Genomic DNA, 18806 nt, shown 5'->3' with positions numbered 1-18806 from the left:
ACAGAGAACAGTACTGCAATAAAATGACCAACTTTTACACAACTGAAGCTTAGATCTGCCACAGTGTGTGTGTCCACATAAGAGTATTAAACATCTACTGGAATAAAACTTTTGTTAGGCAGTATCCACCTACTCTCAAAAGCTGTGCTACAGCTCTGTAGAAATAACTTAGTAGAATATTCAATTTATAAAGAGAATTTCCAAAGAAATCAAGCAGCAATTTCTCAAGCCATGACCTCATTACAAGGACAATATCCACCTAATGCACAGGTTAGTGTATGCAGCACTTTATTCATCGTGTCTGTGGTAAAGACAAAAATTCGATTAAACAATATGGGCTTCAGGTGTTCAATTTTTGATTATTTCCCAGAACTTCTGGTTCCTAGCTACTCACCTTTTTGAACCATGTAGTGCAAAATTTGTTCAATTAATGATGTCACATAGCTGACATCTTGTAAAACAGGCAAATACGTATTCTCAGATGAAAATACCTCAAGCATTCTCATAGGAAGTGCAACATTCAGACTGTCATCATTGCAATTTTGCAGTAGCCTATAAATGAAATGAAAATTATTTAACAAGAGATTTCTCATATTTCACCACACATTCACCTTAAAGTAACTTATTTCTATCTACTTGGTTTCCAGGCACTCTCAGTGCTTTAGTTACATCTTTTTGATGACATCTTTATAATAACTCCTGATTTTAGGGTATCTACGAATATGGCATTCTACCTTTAAATCCTACTAAATTCTTGCTCTGAGTGATTTGAAAATTTGGAGGTCTACTGCATAAATTGGAAGAGAAGCAAAGAATAATACATGTTTTACCAACATGTACCACTAACCATATTACAAATGAAGCCATGAAAGCCCCAGAGCAACACGAGCTGGGAACAGGTGTTAGGGAACATCATGTGCATAACTAACACACTATGTCTTTGATTACAGACTCAAATATTAAAAATACAACCATTCCCACCCTTTTAACAAGTTGCTTATGTAACAGCTACCAGTAACCACAGAACTTATGATGATTAAGAGCCTGTTTAGAATTCAAAGTATTTTTTAGTGCGAGATGTATATGGACTGACTTGTCCTAACAGTGTGTTTTCTTCCCCATCCATATTAAGACCTGCATTTACAAAAACACAATTTCCACTGTAGTGAAAATGTGCAATTCCATACAGTGACACCACATCTGTGTCCCACTGCACATGGACTTTAAAGCCCAGCACCCAAGTCTTCTTTAGAATCTGGTGTCACTGTTTCTCATGCATACACTCTACACACTTATAAGAACACAAGCTTTAGTGACCTAAATGAAACAATTGTCTAAAAAACAAGTATTTTAAAGCTCTGCAGAGTGTAACTAGTCCCCATTATGGATAAGGACAAATATATTGTTTTCTAATAAGAGAATAACAATAGCTTCTAGATATTCAAGTCACCTTAACAGATTTACCTTCCTGTGACCCTCCCACTACAAATAATAAATTTAATGCTGAAGCCAATAATGTAACTGCTCAATGTGCCTTCAGTTCAAAATAAAGTGTGAGGAAAGCCATATTCAGTTATATTAGTTTTGAAACAACATCTATCCAAAGCATATCCTTGGAACATTAGTCTACTTCAGATAATAACATCTAAACACTATCAGTTCCCAAGCAAACCTGGTTTCCACAAATGCTGTCAATGATATCACTATAAAAAACAGGTAAGAACTACTCAGGCCTATCCTAGGAGAGCATCCCTTAACACATTTGAACTTGAAAGTCAACAGAACTTAAGAACATTTGATTGTTCTACATGGGAACAGGTATCCTATGCTATGGCCGACACATATATAATATAAACAGTCTTCTACATAAAATTAATGTACATGTAATACTTCACTTGCTACAAAAAGAAACAAAAAAGTGCCCAACATAATTTCTGAATGCTTTTTACATAGTAACACGTAGAAAAAAAGAAGTTACCTGCAACACAGCCCCAACAGTCTTTTTATTTGGAATAAGCAAGTAAGTCTGTCTGGACTATCCAATTGCTTAACAAACTGAGAACTCTGTTTAATTAAATTCTGACACATCCATACCTGCAACAAGAAGTGCCCAAGTTTACAGTTTTTAATGACAAGTTCCATCATCTATGACAACTCAGACAATAGTATTTCAATGCTGTTATGGATACCTTTGGAAGACTTACAAAACACAAACTCAGACTGAATCATGTTCAGTTGAGAAAAAAAAAATGTTATTCATTATAAACTCCACGATCATTAAGTACTAAACTTTTAAAGTTAAGACTGAGTTACACCATCTGGTAATTTTTTGTTTTTAACAAGCCAAATTCTTCAATGTCCATTATTAACAGCCACTATGAATCACACTCTCTCATACATTTGGGAAGCTGGCAGTGACTTTGCAATTGATATTGCAGCAATACTAAACAGTGCGGAAAAAAAAAGCCACCCAAACACCTTGGGAATGACCATGGGGCTAAGCAGAAATACAGTCTAAAAATTAAAATCATAATAGAAGTATAGTATTTTTAAAAACTTACTGTGAACAATACACATAGGATTTTTCAAGGCTTCATTTCACATATTATGTATGTGTGCGGGCACATGCACTTGTAAAATCTAATTTTAAGTTATTGTGACTAAATGAAAACCAGCAGAGTGCAGTGAAAAGTGCACTTTGAAGTGAAACACTACTTTAGAAGTGCATGAAGTGCAAGTATTACAGATCAAAGTATGTAACAGTACTCACCAAACGCTTTGAATCCTCATTCTGTCTATAGAAAAAGAGTAACTGGCGAACCAGAAGAGTCAAATTCGCTCCATTAGCAGTGGAAAAGGTTCCTCCAGACTGAGCCAAATTAGCACAACGATCAAATTCACTTCTTTGGATAGAGTACTTAAAAACAAAACATGCATCAATACATAAATAACGGTTATGATTTAAAACAGAGCAAAATTTCAGCTTCCCATCCAGTGAGGTTGCAAAGCAGTAAAACAGATACAACACATATTTGTTCAGAGATCAAAACATACACACGATATCACAGTTGAAGCCATAACTCCATTCTGTAATTCAGAAGCTACAGTTGCAACAAATCTGTTGCTTATCAAGCATTATCACATCAAACATTTTAGTCCAGTTTACTCAAATTAACGAATTTAAACAAACTATTTCTTAGGAGAATCTATCCAACAGCAACTTAGAACAACTTTTTGACTCAAACTACCACCTTAACAATACTGTAAAAAAAAAAAAAAAAAAAAGCTTCACTGGTGTGTGAAAGCTCTTACTACCTAATGCTTTTTATCCAATTTATCAACTAAAAAAAACATTGCAGGATCCCACTCAGGTCCAGTCACACCCATGCTTTGCAGAACACATATCTGTTTACTAAAATATTGAGTTTGAAATGAAAATGCCAAGAGCGAAAAAAGAACTTCCACTTTCTCAAATACTCAAAACGATTTTTCAATTACATTATTTATTACAAGAAAGTCTCATTTTCAGCAGAACTATTTAGCATCTTTCTAATTAAATAATCAGGTACTGACTTGATGTTTTCTGTCTCTGTACCCTCTTACAAATGACTGGATTATTATTGCATTTTTCAGCCTCCGCCTTTCTTCCTGTAAAACAAAGCAAGAAAACTGAAATCAACACCATAGGACTGACTCTAATTTCTACCATTTTATTAAATAAATTTGTATTCAATATGGCCTTTTAATGAAAATTAAGCAGTAAACATTAGTCAAATAAATTATTTTAATGTCTGTACCTAATAAACATAAATCAGTGAGAATGCTTTTTATGTTTTTAAATGCAAATTTACCATTAAATATTGCAAAATAATCTTCAATACTCAGTATGTAATACTCAGTAAGTATGTAACACTACAGAAATCAACATAAATATTTTATTACTTTGCATCACTTTACTGTTAATGCATTTTATTAGACAAAGTCTTAATATTATGTTGAAAAATGTTGAAGGATTCATCAAATTCAATTACATCATTCCTCTTTCTGCATAAAGCAGCAAACACTGACAAGCCACTTATTTGTTTTCATTCAAATAATATAAAAGTATTATGATGCTGGCACAGTTTAGATGTGGGGAAAACAATAAAAAAAAATCTGTTATTTGGAGACAGTACCTCTGTCAAAAGGAAAATGAGGCTTAAAGCTCATTGTGGCCCAGAAGCAAAATATATAAATAAATAAAAAGTCTCTTTTCCAAACCAGACATACCTAGTGAATCCTTTTATGACATCTTCTCCAAAAAGTGGAAATAGTAGCAAAAATCACCCCTTTACAATGGCTCTAAGGAACTGAAAGCCAGTTTGCTTGAGATGCTATGGAAAGAGCTCTTGGAGGGTTCCCTGACAACACCCTGGGCATATCCCATTACAATAAATATCTATGGGAAGTGGCTACTGTAATTATATTTCTAACAACGTCCATATGGTTTCTTAGGGAATAAAAGGAGGGGAAATAAAGAGTTGTTCATGAACCTAGAGCTACAAAGCAGTGGATGAAGGAAAAGTACAACGATCAAGAAGCCTGCTTTAAAAAGAGAAATTTTAACCTAATTAATACTTAAACTATATTGAACCTATAATTCTGAGGGTCACCAGACAAAACAAAACACCAAAATGTTTTCATAAATTTCATTCAAATACTTTTGGAAAGTTCACATAAACTTTCAAGTCCCAAAACCTTGATTTCCATTTACTGTTCTATAAAGACACATCAAATTTAAAAGCACGACCTGAACGGACCAGAGAGAACACCAGACAAAACTGTTATTCAAGGCCTATTTTATTTTGCTTGGAAAACCCTGGTTCTTAAAGCAACTTCTCTGAATAAGCAGATTCTTGAAGACAAACTGCCTCTAAATCATGGACCAAAATCCAAATTTTGGTAGGCCAAAGGGTATTTCTCTTTCCAAAATATTGACAGTAAAAGTGCAATCAGGAGAGTTTCAGAGCTGCAGTGTCTCTTCATAACCACAACGTAAGGCACAACTAAAACACAGATAACTTCTCTTCCTCTCTAGGTTCTGGTTTTATCTCAGGACACATAATTGTCAATTAGAGACTCCTAACTGCAAAGGTTTTAAGTCTGAGGTCACTGCTAAGATTCTGCTACAGGCCGTTTTTAAAAGCCATAGCTGATTTTATTCTCAGAGGAGTCATTCATTTTGTGAAAATGTGCTCCATGCCACAGCAGATCACTGTGTGCACATGTGTACCTGCACTGGGATGAGTGTGTGGCTCTGCACAAGCTTTGCAAAGAACAGAGACAAGCAACTGACTCGGTTTATGGACCACAAAGAAGAATTTTTACATATGTTACTAAGAACTCACTGACCATAAAGCTGATTCATAGCATGGAATTCTGAACTAATAATGGGTGAAATCCTGGTACTTTCCTACTTGAACTTAGTCCATAACTACACATCCATGTTGAAGAGAAAGAAAAGAACTAACTGTCCACAGAAACTGCAGAACTTGAGCTTAATCTAGCATAGGTCAAACACACCTTCAAGGGCCAAAGAGCTGTTTTCTTCATGAGCACGAAACCTGCATAGTTACATTTTTTAATCAGTATTTAACACCAATTTTTTTTTTTTACTTATATGGGAGGGGTGGGGGAAAAATGACAAAATTAACATACTGACTCAAATTCCATACTACTAAATTTTGGGTTCTTCATTTCAGTGCCTATTCCTCCTTTGCATTATTCCAGCCGGAATTTTCCAGAGCAGTAAGCTCCCATCATAAACCAGTATTAAGGTTGCTTAAAGCATCACAACTCAGCTTCTCACTGGTCCTTCATCAAAAGGTGATTTCAAAGCACTTGAGCTTTCTTGAATTCTTTACAAAGAATTCAAGAATCATTGTTCTGATTTTACCTTCACAGAACGTAGGTACACACTGGGGAACTGAAGTACTAAAGGTCAGCCAAGAAACCATAGCAGAACCAGGAACAGAAGAAAGTTTGCTGAGACTAACCCATAGTAATAGATTATGGTAAAATTTGCGATTTACTAGCCAAATCCTTAGCTTTTCTCAAAAAATACTAGATCCAATAAACACCAAAATAAAAGGGAACTTTCCCTATGCACCTAGTGCATGCTTATCTTCTTTTGAGATGAAAAGCACTTCTAAGGAACAGCTTAAAGCACTCACATTTTTTTTTGCCAATTAAAGCATACTTTAAGAACTTGCAAATTGAAAGAAAACATTGCTGAACTAAATATAACTGCAGCAGAAGTACTTTGCACTGTAAATGGAACACCAAAGGGAAATCCAGTGGGCAGGCAAACGCTTACAGGCTACTTTACCTCTCGTTTTCTCCTTTCTTCCTGAGTACGATGAAGGAGAGAAGCCTTTTCTTCCTGCAAGACACAAATAAAGATACTACTGCATTTTCATTCAAACAGACTTCAACTGTGTTCAGGATATTTAATGCAGACTTCAGGGATAGCTCAAAATGCATAGGACATAAAACACAGAGAAAAGTAGGTGTTAACCATTTTCTGAACTCACAAATACATGGCATGCAGCCCTCCCAAAAGAATAGAGATGGAGAGAAGTTATGTCCCTATGAAAAGGGACCAACAAAGAGCAGCAAACTGTACTGATCCCTGTCCATATTTGTGCTCTCAGCATCCCAAATACCCTGGCAAACATTTCTCATTTACAAATGGCAGAGCTAGAGCACAATCAGGTCCCAGTCCCACCAGATCATACCAGAAGTCTGAGTGTTTTCCTTGCCTGGAGGGTACATAAATCCCTGGCCCAGGTGCACATAGCAAGCTGTGGCACATTCAGAGCAATCACATCCTGTTCCAAAGCCCCTTGCTTTTGTCTAACTTACAAAAAAGCATGAAGCTCTTGTATTTACTTATCCTTTTTCTCAAAACTTGTCCAGAAAAGATGTCAAGAGAGACACAGCATAAATGGCAGGAATTTTTTCTTTTGAAATTTTGAACTCTTCACCTAAATTAAGGCTACGCATCAAAACTTTCAGGACAGTGATCTCACCAACAGAGAAAAAGACAAGAATACTAAAGTATTCGTGAGGCCTCAAAACCCAGTATTATTACAACAGAAAAACCATGCATTCGCTTTTAAACCACAATCTTATACAAGTACTCACTGATTACAATATATAAACAAAGCTTTATTTGCAAGAGTCTCTTACTGGATGGTTCTGGGTAATTTCCAAGGAAATATACAAAATAACTCAATTTTGGTGTACTGTATTCAGTTTCCACTGCAGACAACAGGAGATGAAAGCACCCTGGCACCTTCCCAAATCCAGTCTAAAACACACAGCAAATTTAAGAAAACTATTTTCATTTTTTGACATTATGACACAAATGACAGCTTCGTTTTTCTCTGTATGCCCATATTAGTCTAGAGAAGTTAAGAAATTAAAAAACATTCAAGCTGAAAATGTACTGTATTTTAATACAGAAAAATCAATTTGAAGTTGGCAAACAAATGTTTATAAAATATTTAAGTACAGCTGAAACAAGCATGCTGGAATACTTTTAGTGTCTATCAGCAGATAAAAAGAATGAGAACACAAGTCTTCAGGACTTCTTTATTGAAGATACAGAGGAAGGAAAGTCATGATTCTCTCAGTTTCTTTGGGACAGAAAATATCCTAACAGACCACCAAGAGAATGGAAAAAAAAAAAAAAAGCCCACAAGAAGGTTAACCATCTTTCCTCTAAAGACAGTATTTATGGCCAAAGACACCACTAACTACAGCTATTGCCCTCTAAAGACAGGGTTTGCTCCATGTGTTAAACACAGGACAAACAAACATAAGGAAAGCCATACATAAGGATGATGTATCTCCACTCAAGCAGTACAGAAAGGCACACACAAAGATAAAACAAGGTACTAAATTAATAACCAACAAATGGCTTAAAGTTTCAGGACTTTTTCAACAGCTGATACATGATGCATTAAAGAAGTTGGTGACATGTCCCAGTTTAGAAATGATTGTGCTGCAGAAAGCACCATGTAAAGTGCATTTCTGCTTAGAAACAATGTTTTGTAATTTGTCCTTACACTTCAGAGAAAATTGAAAGAAAAAGCAGAACAAAATACAGGAAAACAAATTGCTACGCGTGAATAGAGAAGAGAATGGAATGAAAAAACACAAGCAAAGACAGAAAATACAAATTATTTGTAAATAAAGGAAAATAAGTGGCCAGAAGGTTTATCAGAAACAAACAATTTTAAATACTTGAAGAGGGAGGGAGATAGAAAAGGGCAGTGTATCCTTAGTGTATCACCAGCTTTTCATTGATAAAGAACTGAGTCTCTTTGTAGCAATCAGCCTTTTATCCAATCCACTCTTAAACTAACAAAAGTTAAGTTTTCAGTCAGCCACATACTTGCTTTGAGTACTTGCAAAGAAAAATGCCAACTTGTTAGAGTATAAATTAAAAGAACTGTCCTAAGGCAATAAAATATTCAGGTATAAGTACACCCCACCTTTAAGGAATTACTATGGGTAAAATAATACTGTTGCTCATGTTCACAAGATATACACAGATCATAACTATGACTAAAGAACACATTTAAATTAAATTCAAGAAAAATATATCCCCTTAAAGAGTTATTAAACCAAGCTGGAATACACTATCTCTTCAGAAATTAAAAAGTAATCATGCATGTGCAAAAGAAAATAAACCTGCAGTAGGAAAGAGAGGAAAAGAAACATTAAATAATCATCTTCCAATAAAAAGGGCATTCTATCAAAGTAATTTCTTAAAGAGAGGTAACTGCAGTCACCTCTGAAATCCTCCCTGAACTGGCTGGCCCTTGACAACCAGCACTGTGAAAAGGAGCTGAACTCGGCAGCTGCTGTTCTGTGGCTGGTTGTGAACGACAACAGCGTTACTCAAGTGACACCCGTTTGACAACTCCCACCCAGAGCCTCCCTGCCGGCTGCTGCCAGCGACAGCCGCGGTTCCAGCAGCTCTCCTGCTGCCGACAGCCAGAGCTCCTCACAGCAGGGGATGGCCCGACAGGAACTCCCAAAGATCACACCTGGCTCGCTCCTACTCCCCACCCTGCCCTGATCCTGGGCTGCTCATGCCATCGCCTTTCTTCACCTGCCAGACAGGCACACGTCAGGTGCTGAGTCTTTCTTTCAACGTAGGCAGGCAGACAAGGTAGGCAGAAGGAAGCATGAGCTTGTCCTGACTCTGTCACCCCTAATTCAAAAGGGGTGAAAAGCCATTCCCTCAATCACAGTGCTGACTTTTTATGAGGTGGTCTTTTTCCTTCAGGGCTTGTCCTAAAGTGTAGAACAGGGAATACACCATCTGTGAGTTTCCACGCAATGTAGGACACATCTGGCTGTCCCTGTCCTGCCTGATGCTTTCTCCAACAGAGAAAAGACAACCAACCTCCTGCTCTAGCATGTGAGCTGCAGCACCATGAAAAACCCCATTTCAGAAGTTTTCTGTGGGGCATGGCACAAAGAAACATGAAATGTTTCTGTGTATGTGACAGCAAAACACAGAGTGACATTACAGAAATTACTCCAAGGGTAAGACACGAAGGAAGAGGTGAAAACAGAGAAGCAGATGCAGGACAGCACACAGAAAAGAAAACGTGTGACTGCCACCAAAGAAATGCTGAGTAACATTTGAAATATTAATTTGTACATGGGGATAAAGTATACTTCCATGTACTGTGCTATTCATCACAGCAAAGTTCCTGGTGGCAGAACTGCTCTAAGGCAGCAGCTGGGAACAGCCACACCTGACAGTGGAATGATGTCAACGTCAGTGCCTCACAACCAGCAGTTCAACCCATAATGAAAAAAGAGCATTGAATTAAAGTTGTTTTCTTATCCGTGTTTTGCTGAAATACACTTTTTGGTTGCAGCAGTACGTTTGCAGAACTCCTAGCTTTCACGCATCCCAGCCAAAGACTGAATAAGGTACACAAATATAGAAACTATTACTCTTTTCCTTCTGCATTTGAACACTTTGTCTTGAGAGAAATAAACTTTCAGCCCTCTTGGCTCAAAATCCAGATTCAGAATCCTCTTCAACACTTCTAATATCTGCTGACTCATAAAATCTGAAACTGAACACTCTTGGACAGCTATTTACTTGCTATCTTATAGCAAATAAATTTAAAACTTAAATATGCCCAGATGCAAAGATGAAACTGAAGAATTATTTTCAGGTACTAGCTAAACACAGATTTTTTTTTTAATTAATAATAACACACTGAAGCAAAAATTTAGTATTATTAATAAATGTTTGATGCTTCTTTATAAATGAAGAGGGTTTATTTTGGTTAGTAGCTGAGAATGCTTTGTATTACACATTACAAGAGGTCATGCAAAGTACAAGGCATGACTTTTTATGAAATTTTCTTTAAAAAACAAACACTTGACCTTTTTTAATTTTTGTGGACAATTATAAAAACTTGTGTGGTTTTCATCTACAAAATCCAGGAACTTGAATCTTTTTTTCTTTTCGTAAAATGAGGAACATGACTTTACAGCTGAATTCAACTTGAACCACATAAAAATCAGTAACAACTCCCAAAACAAATGAAGTGACCTAAGCAATTTATAGAATAAAATTCCTTTCAACACAAGTATTCAGTAACTCCAGCCAATAAATGGAAAAATTTTTAACATTTATTTTTACAGAATAAATGTGGCCACTGGGAAATATCCCCCACCTTCTCAAAAAAGTTTATATCTCCTGACATTATTTTAGACAAGATGGACTCCAAGTGGGTTTTTTAATCCAAATAGTAAAAGAAATTTGCATTTTAAAAGGCTTACAACAATGCCTTGAACTGAACCTCAACAAATTAAATTCCATTGAACATGTCTGAGTATGTTCAGCAGCCTGAAATATTCTGCTTTTAACCAGTTTGTGATTCTTCTTAATAATGATGTAAATAATCAGCTAAGTTTATATGTAGAGCAGACAATCTTGCAGAAAAAGGGAGTTTGAACTATGCCCAGGAGAGGCATTTGGCCCTGCAAAGCCTGGCCTCACTGCAGTCAATGTCACAGTGCTTGCCAGAAAGCACCTCAGCATTTTAGCTGAAATTTACCCTGGGATGTAGGGAGCATCTGGAACTTCTTCCATCATGTGGTACCCACAAAACCACACATGGGGGAACCAGAATTTGATTGGAGACTCTAGAGGCCGACTGAAATGCAAGAAAGCTGCTTTTACATTTATGCTCAGTTTGTCCCTGTTTATGATTTTTAAGATGTATATTGTATACAGAGCTGTGAGTGAGTGATTTCTAGTGGAAGGTGTCCCTGCCCAAGGCAAGGGGGTTGGAACTGGGTAATCTTTAAGGTCCCTTCCAACCAAACCATTCTGTGACTCATCATTTTCTCAGGAACATGGGAGGCAAATGTATTCATAAAAGCAGAATTTTTTATTTGAATCTGAAAAAATAGCACATAATTGAAAATAACAGCGTAATCACTGCTGTCAGCTAACTACAACTCCATCTTTTGTAGCTTGCTTTCAAATGAGGAGAATTTCATTTGTTACAGAGAGAAAAAATGCCTAAAAATCAGGGATGCATTAACTGTGTAGTTTCCTACTGACAGGCAGTCATTATTTTACAACATAATGATCTCCTCGTACTTCCACACCACAGATCTGAAATTCCAAGAGTATTTCAAGACTTAAGCTGTGACACTGCAAGATTCAAGCTGACTCAGAGTGAGGTGTGTAGCTGCTCAGAGCTATGCCATGTGCCTGACAGGACAAAGGTCTTAGGGAGCCAAGCACTGCAATTCTTTCCATTCAAAAATAAATACTCAATTTGTAATTCTAATCTAGAATTCCCATACTGTAAATCCTTACCATCGTTTCACTTCCACTGCGGCATGGTGTAGGGTCAAATAAGTTATAATAAAATAAAAATTATTCCTTCCTGAAATTATTAACTGTTTTCCTCAATCCATCAGTAAGAGAGAAATAAAACTGGTTTTTAACTGTCCCATCAATGCTTATATCCTACAGGCATCTACCACAATAATCAATCCCAACATGGGCAGATCTCTCCATGCACTGGCAATTTTACAGCCTACTGTTTGTAAAATTTTAATTTTAATTCCACAAGAAGTTATTTCATGTGCAGAAAAGAGCAAACAAGATGCTTCTGTAGTTCTACCTCTGCACTTCAGCTGAAAGCAGGGGGAAATATAAACAAGAATCTAATGCTTAATGTCATGCTACTAATTTAAGAAAGCAAATCAGAAACTACTAAATTAAAATATAAACAAACTTTGTAAATTGAATATCTCTGATTAGTAAAATGTCCATATTAAAAGAAATTACTAAGACTTTTAAAAATACAGATGGAGTCATCAATATTTGCTCATTAGTAAGCTTCTGTCTTCCACAAAAAAAGCCAAAGATCAAAAACAACCCCAAACTCAATGAAGTTGTTTTCACTTTCATGACCCTGCTAACTCATCTGTATTACAAATGCTGAAAAAGGAGGGTTTTTAAAATCATCTCATAATGCATTATAATTTAAAAATACTCTATTTTAAACAGTCTTGGGGTTTGTAAAAGCATGGTTTAGATAGCTCAAGCGATACCGTACATTTGACGTAATACTCTCTTACCCATTTTTCCTGTTGGACTTCCAAGGTGTCATCGATACATTTCACAATGTAATCAAACAATGTGGAGCTACAGAGCCCCTTGTACATCTCAGCTGGCCTGGGGATCCCTTGCATGGATGCACTAAAGCATTGCTACCTCAAATTTTTCTTAATATTACTGAAATGAATGAAGTAACACTAGGCCTGACTGTCCCAAGTCAGGCTGACATGGTTAAACCAATTTTGTGCTGCATTCAACCTTATGCTAAAATCAGTGAAAGCTGACAGCTGTCCCCAGAAGGCCTGGTGACACTCCACCTAGCAGAAATATGTTCACTGCACGGGACACAGGGAAGCAGCCAGGTGAAGGCACCATCTGCTCCAGTCCCCTCACAGTTGGGTTGGGTGAGGCCAACCTGAGCTGCACCCCAAGCCAACTCCTCATGCACAGCTCTGCATTTCCTAACACACCACAGACTCTCTGCAGCCACAGCCTTCCAGGCAGCAATTACTGCCCTCTACAAAATGTCCATGAGTAATTCAAGATGTTCCCACACTGAACTCCAATAACAGCACTCATTTTTGGAGGCTACTTTACCTAAGAAGCGCAAATACGGTTTGCCAGTTACAATTAAACTAAATTTGAAAATTTCTTTTGAAGAGCCTCATAAAGCAAAGAACCATGTTTTAAAGGTGATGATAAACTACCCTAAAATTAAAAATAAATAAATAAAACCCTCTAAAATAAGTTAATCACGTTGTAAATAATGATAATATCCTGTATCTACACCCTCAAACAGATACAACAGGGCAAAAAGTCCAGATGAATCAGCAGATTCTTGAAAGTAGGTATGGAAGAAAAAGTTCAAGCACTGACAATACCACTTACATTTCTGCACTTCTGTAAAATGTATTATTATAATGCTACAATAATATTCTAAAAGGATCAGTCACTGAGGCAGTAAGTTTGAGAACATTAATTTGCAGCCTGTGACTAGAACAAAAACAACTGATGCTTGATATGGGGGGACTGAAGTGCCTTTCAAGAGCATACACAATTCAGACCATAACACACACGGATACAAGATGCAAACAGCTCAAAAACAGACCCAAAGCTCTCTGGTTTTGCAATTCAAAAATGCCATACAAGCTAGTCATGAGAAGGCACACTAGATTCAGTACCTTACTGCCACAATTATTCAAGTCCACAATTTTTCTTCTGTCATTGTGTTCCTACTGATAGAACTTACTGAAGTCAGCCCCCTGTGAGGCCTAAGCAAACACTACAGACACACATAGCAGTGCCAGACAGGTGTCAGCACATGTGAGTGTGACCAACACAGTCATTGTTTGCAGCTGCAGTTCCATCAGCAAAACCACACTTCTAATAGTGTTGCTGATCACTATTTTGGTGCAGGCCCCACTGGCACCTTTAGCACTGACTGGCTCCTCAAACAGGAGGTTTTGTCATTGCTCTGCAGTGGTGCAACCATGTTTGGGAAACTTCCCCAAACTGGGTACAGAGTTATTCTTAGCATTAAACAGTCCACATGGCCCCAGTGTTTCTGAATGGTGCCTTCTTCCACCAAAGGAATCACAACAGGCAGCACTAAGTATGCAACTAGCTGCCAAAAGCATGGCAGAGGTACAGTGTTGATCCTTCCAAAGTTATACACCATTTGGGAGGGCAAGGGCATTTGTCCAAAAAATGAGGGGGTTTTTTTGTATGTGTACCAAAATCTGGAAGGAAATAATTCACAATTCAGCTTTCTGTAAAAATGAAGCTTATACGTATGAGAAACATGATCCCAAGGAGCCTGTGATGTGAAATGAGAAACTCACACGATGCCTAATTCAGGCTTACCTAGAAATAGAGACCATACAAAGTTGAAAGATAAAAGCAGATATATTTAATGAAGGGCCTCCAGGTACATTAAGAGCAGATGAAACCTCCCCAAGGGGCTAGATCTAAAATAGACAATGGGCATGAGTTTTTCAGACAGATATAAGTTTGGTCTATTTACATATCAGGGGTTAATCCTCCAATTACAGCTTTAGGTAATGAAGTCCTATTCCCCCAGTTTGCTCCCCCCCCCCCAAATAATTTTTGTTTATACTTTTTGGGACCTGAGGCTATAGGGTGTCCTTGGATAACAGGCCCAGAGGGATTGTTTTGTCTAACCAAAATGTGAAGACAGTTAACTACACTTTATATGGAGTTTAGAGCTATGCACTAATGCAGTATAAGATTTGAAAAATACAAAAGCTAAAATCTTAAGGCATCACATGGAACCCACAAACACTTCCTACAGCAATCTCTGTTGCAGTACATTTTTACAGAAGTTCAGCTAAACTGCATTTAGAAGTAATTTTTAGTACTGCTTAAATAAATTCTTTCATTAATACTGTACACAGCTTCTGAAAATCAGCAGCTCTTTCAAGGACACTCCAGGATGTCTATGTAACCATGATGCCCAAAGCTGTGTGTGATTTGCACTGATGCAGCATAAGCACTTCAGTGAACTGATGTAGAATCATGAAATCTGTGCACCAGTCAGTATCAATCTCATCATGAACCACAACCTCTACAGAACACAGTGAAGGTTATGCATCAGTTTCAGTTTCCAGTCCTTTACATGCTAATATTTGCCCTTGGAAATTTATGCCTGCATAACATTAATAAATATGTCCCATATAATTAAAATAGACATAATTCTGATAGATCTTCATGAATTGCTAAGTGCAAAAGAAGATGGTATGGCAGTTGTTTACTTCTGTAGGAGGCAACATGTTCAGCAAGAATCACTATGAGCAAGTCGGGGTCAAAAGTTACAAAGTACCTGAAGCGTACAGCTGAGGACCAGGGCATGTTCTGCCAACTCCTACTTAAGCTGGGGGGTATTTATGGCATTTTGACTCATGTAATGCCAGTTTACATGGCCTAATGAACAGAGATGTCTTAAGATAAACAGAAGATGAATCAGAGGAAAAGCTGCATAATCTAAATACAGTTCTGTATACAATCTCTTGTAATCTCTTTTATTATGCCAAAATGCAAACTTCACTGTGATTTTAGTATCACATATTGCAGTATTTTTCCTCATTTCCTCACTGTACTGCCAAACCTCAAAAGTTTCCAAGAATCAAACTTGCTTATAGTGCACAGTAATAAAAACTTAAGAATTTTTTTTTACCCAATTAAAATTCAAAAATATGAATGGAAACATTCGTTAGCTTCCCACACAGTCATCTCCAATGACAACGGGGAGACTTAGTATTTTCACAGTGAATTAAAGTGACCCCTACAGATCAGGCCACTTCTAAAAACACTTTGTCCTTTCTGTCGTTCTTCCGAAGTCCTGTGCCCTTCAGTGCTCGACTAAACATTTGCTTACCCTGGCCTATCAGCAAGATCTGAATAAATCATTCTGCTTCTTCCCCATCAATAAATACTGTTTGAGGAGATCAAACAATCTGGTACAGCTGGCAATCAACTGCTACTAACCCTGCGCACGACAAATTGACTGAACCTAAACTTGACAGAGACCAACCCGGCGGCCCCGGCTCACGTGGATGAACCTCCCCCGGCAGTTCGGGTTGTGTGAGGCTGCGTGTGTCCCACATCCCCGCGGCGAGGCAGGTCCACGCCAGACATTCCCACTGGAGAGAAATGACAGGAGGTCTCCGAGTCCCTTCCCCCTGGAAGACCTGGAGAGCGACTGCTGGGGAGGTGCCACCGGCCACGACACCCGGGATCGATCGATCGCCTGCGGGGGGACGAGCCAAGGAGACATTTCCTGGCTTCCCACAATTCTTACTACACTACAAGCCTGGGATGGTGTGGCCTGATTATACAAAAAATAATAATAACAGTGAGGCAGGGAGATCAGAGATAAACACATCATCAGGAGGGGAGGGTTTTTCTCCTCTATTAAACCTTAGTCATCGCTGCTCCCATTTCAGAAGGCCCGACACTAAAAGCACCGATAACAGGGCGGGGGGCGACAGAACCGACACAGACACGGGCACGGCCGGGCGCCGCTCCTTACCTTCCTGCTCGCTCCTCCGAGGGACACCTTGGGCCTTGTTTTGAAGTCCCCTTCAAAGCTGAACATGTTTACAGCTTATCCCATGGGGAGCGGGGCCCGGCCGGCCGGCAGGGCGAGCGGAGGGGCCGCACGAACCCCCCGGGCTGGCGCCCCGCGGCCCGCCCGCCCCCGCGGGGCTGCTCCCCCGTCCCCCGCCTTCCCTGCGGCCTTCGCTATCCCGGTCGCCCCGTTCCCGACCGGCGGCGACGGCGGAGCGTAGTGGGAGGAGGGAGAAGAAGGAGGAGGGAGCGGAGGAGGGGGCAGAGGGAGCGCTCCCGCCGGCCGCGCAGAGAAGATGGCGGCCGCCCGCCGCCCGCCGGGCGCGCTCCCGACACACGGCCGCGCCCGCCGCCCCGCCCCCGGCCCGTCCCGGCTGAGGGTGCTCCACGGGAAACTGCCCCGCGCCGGGCTCCGCGGGGCTGCCTGCCGCTGTGCGGGGCCGGCTGGGGCTGCACTGCGCCGTGGTGCCGCATCCTGCCCACGCGGGCCGCGCTGAGGCCGAGAACCGAGCTGAGGGTCCAGCCGGGCTTTGGCATAGGGCTGCCCTCCTCAGCCATTTGGCTATGGGGGCACACTCGTTACACACACACATATATGTATATAATTTGTACTTTTAGTAGCATAAGCATATCACTGAATAAATAAGGTTGAAAAAGACCTCTGAGATCACAGAGTCAAACTTTTCACCAAACACCTCCATCAACTAAGTGCCACATCCAGTTCTTAACTCCAGAGACGGTGACTCCACCTCCCTGGGCAGCCCATTCCGATGTTTAGTCAGCCTTTTCTGGGGAAAAATCCTCCTATGTCCAACCTGAGCATCCCCTGGTGAAAGTTGAGGCCAGTTCCTCTCGTCCTATGCTTGCAGAAGAGCCTGACCCCTACGTGGCTACACCTTCCTTTCAGGGAGTTTAGGGGGGGATAAGGTCATTCCTGAGCCTCCTCTTCTCCAGGAAGAGATGGACACGTGCTGGACACGGCCCCATTGCAAAGCCTTCGTGATCAGGGTGAAGACTGAACACACCAATCCAGACTTCTGTGTAGCCATGAAAATACACTTGGAAAAGTCCATGATAGGGGTGGGCTCAGGAATGAGACCGCAGCTGATGAGGAGTGGAAAAAGAAAAAGGCTGTACTGTAAAAGCAGCAGATCCAAACGGTGAAACTACACCTGAGGCTGCTTTACATTTCTTAGCCCATTCTCCATTTTTTCAGCGTGGTGACTGCATCCCTCCAGATACAGCACAAACAACAGTAACAAAAAGCAGTTACTCAGTCTGCAACTCAAGGTAGTAAATAAATATAGGTGGCCAAATCCAACTTTCATTCCCTTCAGTGGAAATTTGATTTCACAAGCTCTAGCTCGTGAATTCTCACATCAGCATATCACAACAAACAAATGGCAAGCACCCACGTCAGGAGAGGACGTATGTGCTTTGCAGCTGTTCGTACCAGGAGCACAATGCTCTTTAACTGTTGTCAAGCTGACTGGCAAATGAAATATTTGTTCAGATTTCATTGGATTTGGAGGATTCAGAAGAGTCTAAGTTTTAAAATTTCAAGCTTTTCATAAGGGAATGGGTGCTTAGCAAGAGTAAGCATTAGCCTGGCATTTCCCCAGATAACATCGTCTCAGTAGAAGCAAGGCTGGCCTCCCTAAATACTGTTTACAAATGCAGATGGGGTTTAGGATATTGTGAAATACCATGTCAAGTGTTTGTGCATAGTTTCAACACATTGCATTGCTGATGAAATATCCCACCACTCTGTATTGAAATGATAGTAAGTTTTCTTCCAAACATGACAAGATTCTTCTCAATTTTATTTTGGCATTGATAAACTTTATAAATCTCATACGAAAAAAGGACTAGTCTAGGTGTCTCTAGCAGTTAATTAAATTTCATTAGCACAGAAGCAATCTGTTAGGTCATGAGTTTGTGCCATCTTTATCAGTAGCAAAGACAGCTTAGGGATGCAAGCTCCCCTTATGTAAGAAGCAAAAGAAACATGAAACCACAGAGGGCAGAGTTTCTATGAAGTAAGGTTGTCACTGAT

At 39.4% G+C, this 18806-nt stretch overlaps 1 protein-coding gene across 2 annotated transcripts in view; it reads right to left on the bottom strand.

The window, feature by feature from the left end:
* UBE3C (ubiquitin protein ligase E3C) overlaps positions 1-17035 on the bottom strand; it is a 71148-nt gene extending 54113 nt beyond the window's left edge. The window contains exons 1-6 of one of the 2 annotated variants that reach the window (XM_053977809.1): positions 16713-17035; positions 6368-6421; positions 3574-3648; positions 2771-2917; positions 1979-2094; positions 395-552 (exon numbers count right to left, since the gene is read on the bottom strand). In XM_053977809.1, coding sequence (XP_053833784.1) covers positions 395-552; positions 1979-2094; positions 2771-2917; positions 3574-3648; positions 6368-6421; positions 16713-16778 — 616 coding nt within the window. In that variant the 5' untranslated portion in view covers positions 16779-17035. Of the gene's footprint in view, positions 1-394; positions 553-1978; positions 2095-2770; positions 2918-3573; positions 3649-6367; positions 6422-16712 lie in introns of those variants that run through there. The other variant, XM_053977818.1, reaches the window with a different exon arrangement.
* Positions 17036-18806: the final 1771 nt, after the last annotated feature.

The sequence above is a fragment of the Vidua macroura genome, chromosome 1 (assembly GCF_024509145.1).
Source record: "Vidua macroura isolate BioBank_ID:100142 chromosome 1, ASM2450914v1, whole genome shotgun sequence".
NCBI classification, from domain to species: domain Eukaryota; kingdom Metazoa; phylum Chordata; class Aves; order Passeriformes; family Viduidae; genus Vidua; species Vidua macroura.
This window is presented reverse-complemented; position numbering and strand designations above follow the sequence as displayed.